At 45.4% G+C, this 12420-nt stretch overlaps 1 protein-coding gene across 5 annotated transcripts in view; it reads left to right on the plus strand.

Moving 5' to 3' along the window:
- The window catches only part of PPP2R2B (protein phosphatase 2 regulatory subunit Bbeta), a 355769-nt gene extending 344280 nt beyond the window's left edge, over nt 1–11489 (plus strand). For all 5 annotated transcript variants that reach the window (XM_045576478.1, XM_036425348.2, XM_036425347.2 and 2 more), the window contains 3 exons: nt 1052–1221; nt 8572–8663; nt 10778–11489. In XM_045576478.1, coding sequence (XP_045432434.1) covers nt 1052–1221; nt 8572–8663; nt 10778–11057 — 542 coding nt within the window. In that variant the 3' untranslated portion in view covers nt 11058–11489. The remainder of the gene's footprint in view (nt 1–1051; nt 1222–8571; nt 8664–10777) is intronic.
- Nucleotides 11490–12420: the final 931 nt, after the last annotated feature.

A 12420-nucleotide genomic window follows, 5' to 3' on the forward strand; every position in this document is an offset into this window, starting at 1 on the left:
CTTGGAAAGAGAGAAACACTGATCGCTTGCCTTCCAAGTGTGCCCTGACCCAAACCCACAACCTTTCAGTGCACAGGATAATGCTCAACCAACTGAAGCCCCTCCAGTCAGGCTATTCTTACTTACTTATGTATTATTGTATTTTTCATACAAACAACTGTAAACCTACTTTTGCCCCATCCTATATAGGAAGGACATTGTAGCCACAGGTTAGTAACTTGCCCAAGCTCACACTCTAGTAAATAAGAGCAAAGTCCCATTATTAAACACCACAATCCAGGAAATGTAAAAAACATATGTCCATGCAAAAACTTGTACATGAATGTTCATAATAGCCAAGAGATATAAAAACAACCTAAATGTCTAGAAACAAATGAACTGGTAAAGAGAATGTGGTATGTCCACACAGTAGAATATTATCTAGTTGTTAATAGGATTGACGTACTGATGATTGCTATAGCCTGGCTGAACCTTGAAAACATGATGCTAAATAAAATAAATCAGACACAAAGGACCACACATTCTATGGTTCCATTGATAGGTGATTTCATAGAACCAGAAAATAGATTAGTGGTGGCCTAGGGGTGGGGAATGGGGAGTAACTGCTAGTGGGTATGTTTGTTTGTTTTGAGAGGGTAAAGGAAAATGTTCTAAATTTAGATTGGGGTGATGGGTTTCGTGATTATGCAGAAAACCCCTGAATTGTAACCTTTAAATGAGTAACATTTTATGGTATACAAATTATATCTTGATAAGGCAGTAAAAATTTTTGTATTTAAGCATCTACGATCACTCCAGGTTTTGGTATGTACAGTGGCACCAGAAACAAGAGGGAATGTGAAACAGAGTTAGGTGCATAGACCTGGAGCTCGGAAATGGTCAAAGCCAGATGAATGGATGGGACAGGCCCCATGCCAGTCCTCCCATCAGAAGGAAAATAGAGACCAGTGACAGCTTTTTCTGCTGCCAAGGAGCTGATAGTTCTGTTATCAATGGACTCTAACCTGTTAAGAATGCGCTAAATTCGTCTTCTTTTGCTTTTGTTCGGAAGTTTTTGAGGAGCCAGAAGATCCGAGCAACAGGTCGTTTTTCTCCGAAATTATCTCTTCAATTTCGGATGTGAAGTTCAGCCACAGCGGGAGGTACATCATGACCAGGGACTACCTGACCGTTAAAGTCTGGGACCTCAACATGGAAAACCGCCCCATCGAGACTTACCAGGTACAGACTACCCTCCCCCCATGCGAGTATCACACGCTTCCTTTGTGGGCTTCCAAGTCAGCCTCTGCCCGCAAAAGCTGATCACAGCACAGAAAAATTAGAATGGTATATCCCGTGGGAACCACAGGGTTTAAGAAGAGGTGCATATAGAGGGGCTAGAACTTAATCCTTATCTACTGAGCACCTGCTGTGTGGTGGATACCATCTATTCAGATGTGGTCCTGCTCTCCTGGCAGTCTGGTGGAGAAGTGAGATGACAAACAGGGAGCTGAGTGTACGGTGAGGAAAGAGATGATACTGAGTGCCAGGGGAGCTCATGCAGGGAGGCCCGCCTGCTGAGAGAGGTTCTCCTGGAATCAAGGTAAGCCTGGTGTGTTCAGAAAGGAGCTCTCTATGTCCTGAACATGGACACAGGAGCAGAAAGAAGAGCTTGGATACATAGGCTCTGGTCAAGTATGATAGATTAAAAAGTCTTGCGTGGGAAATGCCATTGTGAATTTTGTTTCTACCATGCGTTTCATAGTGCAACTTGCCAAACAGATTGAAGGAATCTAGGGAGGAGGCCATGGTGGCGTGCAGGTGGAGAAGGCGGGAGGATGGAGAGTCTGTGAGGTTTGCTGTTGGGTGTGGAGGGAAGAGGAATCAGGAAGACTGTGCGTGGTTTGTAGACTTGCAGACAAAAAAGGAGAAGGTATTGTTTAGAATGGTTGGCTGTTGTTTTTTTAAAGAGGAAGACCAGACTTTGAGGTAGAAAGGATTTGTATCAATAGAAGCTATCGATAATTCCAGGCAAGAGTACAATGGAAGCAATAGTCAAGAGGCAGGAATAAATTAGTCTTATTTTAAAGATTTCTTGGGTTAGATAAAAAAAAAAAAAAAGAGGAAATTCTAGACAGAGAAATTTGGTTTACATATTTCTTCTTGAGATATAATGCACATGCCATAATATTCACTCTTTCATAGTGTACAGAGGGGTTTGGTCTGTGCCCAAAGTTGTGGGACTAACATTTTAAAATAAGTATTCTGGTTGTGCTGGGGAGGAGAGAGAGAGAATAGGTATGAAGTTACTGCAATATTCTGGCAAGGGGTGTTAGTAGCTTAGATGACAGTATTAATGATGGAGGTGGCCAGAGTCTTGGTATACTAGTATATCCAAGATAAAACCAGTAGGATGGGATGTAAAAGAAAAAGAAGCACCCAGGATCATCACTAGCGTGTGACCTTTATGCTAAGCAAAGTGCCGTTTCCATTTTATTTGGATGGGAAGTCAAGAGTTTGGCTTTGGACATTTTTAATTGGCTCAACATCCATAAATAGCAAGTAGGCAGCTCAGTAAGAGTCTGGACATATCTTGCCTAGAGAAAAACATTGAACACTCCTAAGGGTACATAAAGCCCTAGGAAATGCATTTAATTAGAGAAGAAGACGTTGGGTATAAAAAGTCGATTTTGCAAGAGAGCTTGGGAAGAAGTGGCCAGGCAGATAGGAGGAAAACAGGGGAATATCCTAGAAGCCAAGTGCAGAAATGGTCCCAAGGAGGAGGGAGTCATCAGCTGCTAAATCAAGTAAGGACGGAGACTTGACCCTTGGACTTAGTGATGTAGAGATTCTCAGGAACCTCCGTGAAAGAGGTGTAAGTGGGTGATGAATGTTTGATTGGAGTGGGTTCAGGACAAACTCTGAATCGAGGACGTGGACATAGTGAATACAGATAACTCAAGAAATTTTATTCTGAAGGGAAACAGAAACATGGGATACAGGCTTAAAGAAGTTTTGTGCCAATGGAGAGGGAGACAGCTAAAGGAACAAAGTCCTTGAGGGAAGAGAGGCCATTGCAGAATTGGCCTTAGAGGGGAAGATTGTCAATTCATCTATCAAAGAAAGAAAAATTCAGTAGGTTTGTAAGTTATGTGATGGGACTATAGACACTTTCTTATTATATCTATTTTCTCAGTAAAATAAGAATAAGGTCATCAGCCTAGTGAGGATGAAGAAAAAGTGTGTAAAGTGCTCATGAAAGAGAGTGAATTGACTAGGGCAGTGGTCGGTAAACTGCGGCTCTCAGTTTAACAACAAAACAAACTCGCGAGCTGAGTTTGCTGCTCTGTTGACTAATGAGTTTGCTGACCACTAATTACAGGCTGTTGTTATTCCTTGTGATTAAGCCAGTAAGAATCTGGATTTATATCAAAACTCAGTTTGCCGACCTCTGGACTAGGGAAATGGAGGGTTACTCAGGGATCTACTTGAGGTTTATATTATTTTCAGTGAGGTTACCTGTAGGATTGTGTGTTTCCTTCAAACCACATTCACCTGCTTGGTACAGGTAGGGAAGAGCAGAAAGTTAGATTTAACTAATGATGGGGGTTTTGGCAAAATGAGTACAGTGGAGAGAAAAAGAAAAATAGGTTTGTTGAAGGTATATAGTAAGAGAGTGATTATGATGATGAACCACTGAATCAAAAGCAGATAAGGCCGGGACCAGTTTGGCTCAGTGGATAGAGCATCGGCCTGCGGACTGAAAGGTACAAGGGCATGTACCTTGGTTGCGGGCACATCCCCAGTGGGGGCTGTGCAAGAGGCAGCTGGTCGGTTCTTTCTCATCGACGTTTCTAACTCTCTGTCCCTCTCAATTCCTCTCTGTGTAAAATCAATTATTTTAAAAAGCAGATAAGAAGGAAAATAGGTCAAAGCAGGAAGTAGCAATAGACCAATACTTGTTAACAGGATACAGTTATAGGAATGGCCAAGGAAACAAAGGAGAAAACTCATTGAAAATGATGAGGCCAAGAGACGAGAATATTTGAATCACTAAAGAATGATGGCAGGAATAGTAATGAAAGAGGGAGAGGGGCTCAGGGAACTTTTGGGGACTGTAAAGAGGATGTGTACCAAGGAGTTGAGTTTGCCGACATGGCTTCCAGGAGCACCAACAAGCCCACTCTGTCCCAGGAGAACAAAAGTCCTGCCACCACGTGAGCAGCCTTACGAAAAGCAGATCTTTCCATGAGAAGGAGGACAAGTTCAGAGAGGAGGTTGAGGATCCCCAGGACTTTAACGATTGATTGTGAGTTCCAGAGGGTGCTGTAAATAGGTAAGGTGACCAGACGTCCCGCGATGTTTTAAAAAAGTCCTGATTTTTGCCAAAAATTCGGATGTCTGGTCACCTTAGTCTACGGGCCAGAATTCAAGACCACATATGGAGTTGAGATAATTTGTTTGCCCCTGTGGTTCAAAGAGCATACCCCAGAGTTAAAGGTCCAGCTTCACAGCACCTCCCCAAGCTCTCACTCACAGTCCTCCATCTTCAGTCCATAGGTGTCCTCTTCCAGCTGCACAGACAAACCATCTAGTGTTTCAAACTTTAACACAAAAAAGAAGGCAGCGGGAACTGGAACCTGAGTATGGGTGGTATTGACAGAGCCTTGATTAGAGAGAAGTAGATTCAGGTGACACAGTGGTGAGAGTAGTTAGTACTTTCATTTTAGGGAAAGGCTTAGAGCACAGCTAGCTATCAGTGACATGGAATAATCAACATTTTAAGATCATGGTTTTCAAACCATGTTTAGCTAGTGGTAGACTTGAAGATCTACTTTGTAGAGCACTAAGAAATCAGTATTTTAGCACATGTATTAAAATGAAATATCACTACATTTATATACTATATCAAAGATGGTAAATAAATGCTGATTGAGTATCTAGAGCACTGTTGAAAAAAGATTGTGAGGCCTGCTCCAATGGGAAAGAATCCCACAATCAATTACTAAGGATTGCCCTGAGCTGTAGATTTAAATATAATGAGCTATTTTCAGGATTTCCTATAGAAGAAGGAATGGCAACTTGTGGGCCAAATCCAGCCCTGCCTCTGTTTATGTAAATAAAGTTTTATTGAAACACAGCCACACCCAATCATTTTGCATATTGTCTATGGCTGCTTTCATACTACAATGGCAAAGTTGTGACAGAGGCCATGTTGCCCACAAAACCCAAAATATTTACTCTTTGACCCTTTACTGGAAAAATGTGTCAACTCCTGAAATATAAGAACAAACCAATAGAGTCTGCACTTGGAAGGCCTCATGAGCAGACCATTAACTACCAACATCAGATTTCCACAAATACATAATTGAGAACCACTGGTTTGTAAGACTCACTGTCAAAAAGGTCAAACACAATCTAATAGGAACACAGAAACAAAATATTTGAAATATAAAGAGAAGCATTGAATAAGAAGAGTTTTAAGTTATCTCTTGCTCTGTTTTCTGTTTCTCATGTGTATATCTTACCTTATTCTTGCCTCTCATGGAGAAAGATGCATCTTGTTTGCCTAAGATTTTTAACAACATAACATAAATGTAACGTACCTTCACAGTAGCTCTTCTTTTCCTTCAGATGCCTTCAATTGGGGGTAGGGAGGAGAAAATACTAGTACTAGTTCAGACAAGGTTTTCCCTGGATTCTTCCTGACTTTTATCCTTACTTATGGATAGTCACAGGGATGTAAAGGACAGCATAGGAAACACAGTCAGGAATCCTACATAATAAAAGCCTAATATGCTAAGTGCCCAGTAGTCCAGTTAGCTGTTCAACCAATCAAAGCATAATATGCTAATGATATGCTAAGGTTGCTCAACTGCTTGCTATGACATGCACTGACCACCAAGGGGCAGACGCTCCAACTGGTAGGTTAGATTGCTGCTGGGGTCCGGCAGATCAGACTGAGCAAGATGGGCCAGACAAGCCATAAAGCCCTCCCATGGTCCCTCCCTACCTGGCCAACCTCTCACATCCCTTCCCAGCCCCAATCATGCACCAGTGGGGTCCCTTGACCTGGCAATCTGGGATCCCTTGGAGAGCTGGTTTCAGCCCAACCACAGAATGACTGGTAGCTATGATGCGCACTGACCCACCAGGAGGCAGATGCTCAATGCAGGATCTGCCCCTTGGGGGTCAGTGCTTTCCCACAAGGAGAGCTCCACTCAGCCAGAATCCAGGCTCACAGCTGCCTAGTGCAGTGGCAGTGGCGGGAGCCTCTCCCGCCTCCTAAGCAGTTGGACATCCCTCAAGGGTTACTGCACTGTGAGAGGGCACAGGCCAGGCTGAAGGACCCCCCCCCCCCCCACGAATGCACAAATTTCATGCACTGGGCCTCTCACTCATTTGACACCACCCATAGTTATTACAATGTATATTAGACTTACTGGGGTGATCATTTAATAAGGCATAGAAATGTCTAATCACTGTTGCACACCTAAAACTAATATAATATTGCATGTCAACTTTAATGGAAAATGATTTATGGAGTTCTTGGTGGTGTAGTTCCCGCTACTGGGCCCATACTTCCAAAGCACACACATTCTGACACTTATTACTTACCTGTGGTGTTTCTATAAGCAAATGTCATCAAGGAGAGGACAGCCTGGGTCAGGCCTGAAAAGGCATACCACTGCCCTATTTCTAAACCTTACTGCTCTATCCCCTCCCTCCCTATCAAAATCCTAATTATGTTAAAGACAATAATTGATACTTCTCCTACCAAAAGGAGAAAGTTGGATAATCGTAGTGAAGCAAAAGAATATTCTATCTCCTTCTTATAATTTTACAATTTCTTTAGCCACTGTGGGACTCTGAGAAGTGCTGCATTATACAAACCTGCTTAACCAAGGGTTTGCAAAACTTATTTCCCTTTCTTAGAATACCACTCACATCTGTGCCTTGCCTTAAAATTGCTCCACACCAGAGAAGAGGAAGGAGGAGAGGGAGAGAGTTTTTTCTCTCCAAGAGTAGGAGAGCTGGAGCATCGGGATAAGAAATTTGGCTCCTATTGCCCCCTCGATTCACTCCCAGCCCAACTCCTCTCCCTCTCCCCCACTCATTACACACAGCCCAGAGACAAGTCAGTGATAAGGGCCAGAATCAACACTTTCTAGAAATGAGACCAATGCCGAGTCCCTTAACTCCACCATCACCACCTTCATTGAAAGTAGTCTGTGGTGCTTTGAGGTAATGGGGAGAACAGTCAAGACATGGGGTAAACAGAAGTATGGCCCAGAAGCCAATCGTGTTGTTATAAATAAAATTTTATTGGAACACTCCCCTGCTCGTTCGTTTATGTATTGCCTTTGGCATTACAGGGGCAGAGCTGAGTTATTGCAACAGAGGCCATGTGGCCCTTTATATTATAAAAAGTTTGCCAACCCCTGGTCAATACCCAGAATCAGCCCTCTTTTGCCCTCAGGTGCTCTAAAAAAATTTTTAACAATCAAGATTTTCACCCCTACAAGCAGAAATGGCCTCCTGAGCCACTTCCAATATGCCCAAACAGTGGCAGAAAGGGAGAAAATGAGCTAATTTGCAGCAGAGATACTAAGTGCAGAACACAAGCCTCATTCCTGCATCCGCCTTCCCCACCCACAGCCCTGAAGCAGACACCTGGCAAGGCCCAAAACCTTGGGGGAACAACAGACCCATAGTGGAGGAAATTGATTTGCAGTTAGCAGTACGCTATCCAATGACTCAGAGCTTGCACATACCCAAAACGTGTAAGGCCATATGGAATGAATCTTACCTCAGTCTTCTGTCCAGTACTCCGCACACAGCTGAGCCGGGGGTCAGCATCCCGCAGGACTCAGGAGAGGCGAGGGGCCCAGGCTGCAAGGCAAGGGAGAAGGAACCATCACTCTCAATCTAAACACAGTGACACATGCTTTTCACACCAACCCTCTACCTTCACCCGGGTCTGTCTCCCCCTTGGCCTCGTCTCAGGTCACTATCGCAGCTTCTGTGTGGGACTGAGACCCCGTGTAAGGTGAGGCTAATGAGGCAGAACAAGTTGGGGAGGCAGATTGCTGGAGAGTGGGTGCCCTGGAACCTGAATACGGGGGTTCAGTTCCCATCCTGTCACGTTCTTTCCTGTGTGATCTTGGACACATGACGTCATACCCTACACTTCATGCTCCATTGAAATGAAGCGAATGACCATCCCTCTATCCTGAGATGAGACTTTATGAACAAAGCACCCGGCTAATAACAAGTAGCATTCTGTGTATGCCTGTTATTATCATCGCCTCTCCTTACTGCTGGGCTTAGATAAGGATAGGACTATGCCACTTATGGGGCCCTGTTGGGTGCCTCTGCCCACCTACCAAGCTAGCTTGACCCATCTGACCACATAAGCAGCCCATCTCAATGCCCCACCGCTGGGAAGGGCCGCACCTGGTTTCAGACTGGGACCACCTGGATGGAGGCGCGATTGCACCAAAAGAACTAACAGCCCACACCCACGGAGGCAGCATTCACAGAAAGCATCCTTTTTTAATGTAATTGACTGTTGCCTTCTTTCCTCCTCAGGTCCATGACTACCTCCGCAGCAAGTTGTGCTCCCTCTACGAAAACGACTGCATTTTTGATAAATTCGAGTGCGTGTGGAATGGGTCAGACAGGTGAGGAAGGCTCAGTGACCGGGAGCCTCCGAAAGGCAGGCCCTCTCCAGGCGGGGGCCTGGGTGGTGTGATTTCCATGGATGTCAATGTCCGGTCCCGAGGCCTGGCAGGGATGTCTTATGTGGGTTACCGGATGCCCCTGGGGTCAGGCCTGGGATGAAGGGAAGGACATAGGGAGACCCTTGACTCTGCTTTCAGCACCAGCGCAGGTGACCCTTGGGCATCAACGAGAAAACCCGATCTTTTATACAAAAGTTCCCCTGTCCCCCCTCCCCCCAGAGCAAGGCCAGCAAGCCAAAATGGAGGGCACTAATGATCCTCCTTCGGATCCCAGCATGAATGGCTCACGTGACTGCAAACTTTCCAGATCGAAAATTACTTCTTGAAGCTGCTAGTGTAGACTTGGCCAAAGGCCCCGGCGGCTCATTAGCGGAATGCCAGCCAGCCCCATTCATCACATTCCCTCTACGTGATTTATTACTGTTTTAAGGCCTTTGATTTCAACAATGCTTCATATTACCTCCCAATAGTTCATTTTTAGTTTGACACATACAGATGGATCTCCGGGTTCTGGGAGAACTTGGCACAGGCTCCCAGGGGCTGTCCCTGGAGAAGTCAGCACCAGCCCCACAGTCCTGCCCAAAGCGCAGAAACCCAACAGTGCCAAAGCCCTCAGAGTCTCAGTGAGCATGAGCTGTCTCTGTCCTTTGTCCAGCCTCCTTAGCCTGTGAACCAGAGTGCCCTCCACGCAGCCTGGGATAAATCCCCCAAATGGCGGAGGACCCAAGTGAGACCATCCAGCTGGTGTAGGACAGAGGTGGAGAGGAGAGAGCAAAGCAATGGTGATACATGAACAAAAGCTCCTACAGGGGCAAGAAGCTAGCCAACCTCGTTATCTTATTTATTTACATATAATGTACTTGTTGATTAATTGTACCTGTTATTTGCGTATTTGTTGTCATTGCTCCTCATTCCCCTCTATCTTAGCCTAGACCTAAAAACTACGCTTACTAAGCACCAGCTGTGTACCAGGCACCTTCACATACAGCATGTTATTTAATGCTGGCCATGGAGTAAATAGCAGGATGCTATGTATGTCATTGAACATAAACAACATAAAAAATGTTAGAAAATGGGACTCCGCCACGTCCTGGGCCCTGTTTGGTGCCACTGTCCACCCACACAAGCTTGTTCAATCCGTCCAGCCCCGTGGTCGGCAAATCGCAGCTTGCAAGCCACTTGCAGCTCTGGCCCCTTGAGTGTTCTAACACCACTTCTTCAAAATAGACTCGCCCAGCCCAAAAACCGACTTCTGCACATGGACCACAAAGTTTCAGTCACACTGTATGTGCACGCCGCCGCACATGGTATTTTGTGGAAGAGCCACACTCCAGGGGCCAAAGAGCTGCAGGTGGCTCTCGAGCCGTGGTTTGCCAACTACTGGTCTAGCCACACAAGCAGCTCACCGGCCATCCTGATGTCCCACAGCTGGGAAGGGCCTTGGAGGTCAGCTTTAAATATGCACAGGGCGCCGAAACCAGTTTGGTTCAGTGGATAGAGTGTTGGCCTGCGGACTGAAAGGTCTCAGGTTCGATTCCAGTCAAGGGCATGTACCTTGGTTGTGGGCACATCCCCGGTAGGGGGCCTGCAAAAGGCTGCTGATCAACGATTCTCTCATTGATGTTTCTAACTCTCTATCCCTCTTTCTTCCTCTCTGTAAAAAGTCAATAAAATATATTTTTTTAAATAATAAACAAATAAATATGCACAGGGCTTCATGGTTTTCAAAGTACTCCTGCTTTCCTCACCTTCTCCAGCCTCACAGTTCTGAGCCCGCAATCCTGTGACTCACTGACTGAGCCCCAGAACAGAAAGGAATCTAGGGAACAGAAATAATTAACAAGAAAGTTTACCACCATCCTTAGTTCCAAGCCCAGGGCTTATTGCTCTTAGTGACTGCAAAGGACACCAGCAGTCGCACTATAGAACCTGTTTGGGTGTTTGTTACCAGGCCACAGAGCAGCGGTGCTTGCGTTAGACAGGCACCAGAGGGGGGTGTGACTGCCCTTTCTCCACAGTACTCAGTGGCTCCCTGTTTCCTTTCTGCCTTGCAGTGTCATCATGACCGGCTCCTACAACAACTTCTTCAGGATGTTCGACCGAAACACCAAGCGTGACGTCACCCTGGAGGCCTCGAGGGAGAACAGCAAACCCCGGGCCATCCTGAAACCGCGGAAAGTGTGCGTGGGGGGCAAGCGGAGGAAAGACGAGATCAGCGTCGACAGCCTGGACTTTAGCAAAAAGATCTTGCATACAGCTTGGCATCCTTCAGAAAATATTATAGCAGTGGCGGCTACAAATAACCTATATATATTCCAGGACAAGGTTAACTAGGAGGACAAGTTATTATTACTTAATAATCTCACCTACTGAATACTAGTCAAACACGTTTTTAAATGTTTCTTTTGGGTCTTCATTTGATGCATTGACTTTCCTTTCCCTACACAGAAAACAACTGGGAGGGAATTCAAAGGAGTCCAACTTCCCCATATCCCCAGTTCTAAGACACTTTTGTCCAGCCCAATCGGTCCCGGACACTTCTGTTTAGAATTGAGCGCTGCCAGCTTCCATAGTTGACCTGAATTTCTGATGCTTTCCTTTGCCCAGTTTTCTCTGGTGGGTCCAGTGTTTTGTTGCTAGGTGTCTGCTGAGATAAAATGAGGTTGTCTGTAGTATTTAAAGTGAAAGGGGATACGTTTCTTTTTTTAATTAAACAATTCCCTTTGATTGAAAATTTCAACAAAAAAATAAACGCCGTTTACTCTACTCTTCAGAGGAAATGCTCCTTGTTTTGTGGGGAAAAAAGAAAAACAGAACTAGTCAGCATCTCCTGCCCAACAGCATTTTTTGGTGGGGTTTGTTTTTTGCCATTTTCTTCTTTAACAATTTCATTTGAGCCAGAGATTTATCTCAGAGGCTGTGAAGGGGATGCCGAATGAGAAGGGGAGGGCCCCATCCACACGGCTGTAGTCTCTCCTTTATAAGCACCACAGAAAGGGCCTGAGAATCTGGCTGGGAAGCACCACACATGCTCCAGGAGACATAAAGAGGGCGCTTCTCAGGGCGGGCTCGGCCAGTTTGGGGCCAGATTCCCTCGGCCGCTCTGTTACTCTGGCTTTTTGTCACTTTAAATGGCTCCATCTAATCCTCTACTTGCACGTCCCCTGGCTCTTTCTCTTCACCCTTTTCCAGCTGGCTTGTTCCATTGACTCCTAAAGGACGGGGCCTGGTTGTGTATTAGCTGGTGTTCTGCATCAGTGGCTCTCAACCTTCCTAATGCCACCACCCTTTAATACAGCTCCTCATGTTGTGGTGACCCCCAGCCATACAATTATTTTCGTTGCTATTTCATAACTAATTTTTGCTGCTGTTAATGAATCGTAATGTAAATATCTGTGAGAACCACTTCTGTAGAGCCTAAGACCATCGGAAAACACAGAGATTTACATTACGATTCATTAACAGTGGCAAAATTACAGTTATGAAGTAGCAACAAAAATAATTGTATGGTTGGGGGTCACCACAACATGAGGAGCTGTACTAACTGGTGGCGGCATTAGGAAGGTTAAGAACCACTGCTCTACATGAAGCCAGAGGCTGTGGGGACCGGCCCTCGCTCCTGAGCAAGGCTGGCCTGTCCTTCTCGGGGGTGTCTCCGGAGCAGGCCCCCTCCCCTCTTCCTGGGTGTGGTGACCGC

Source organism: Pipistrellus kuhlii, unplaced genomic scaffold (genome assembly GCF_014108245.1).
Source record: "Pipistrellus kuhlii isolate mPipKuh1 unplaced genomic scaffold, mPipKuh1.p scaffold_m20_p_8, whole genome shotgun sequence".
In the NCBI taxonomy this organism is placed as follows: domain Eukaryota; kingdom Metazoa; phylum Chordata; class Mammalia; order Chiroptera; family Vespertilionidae; genus Pipistrellus; species Pipistrellus kuhlii.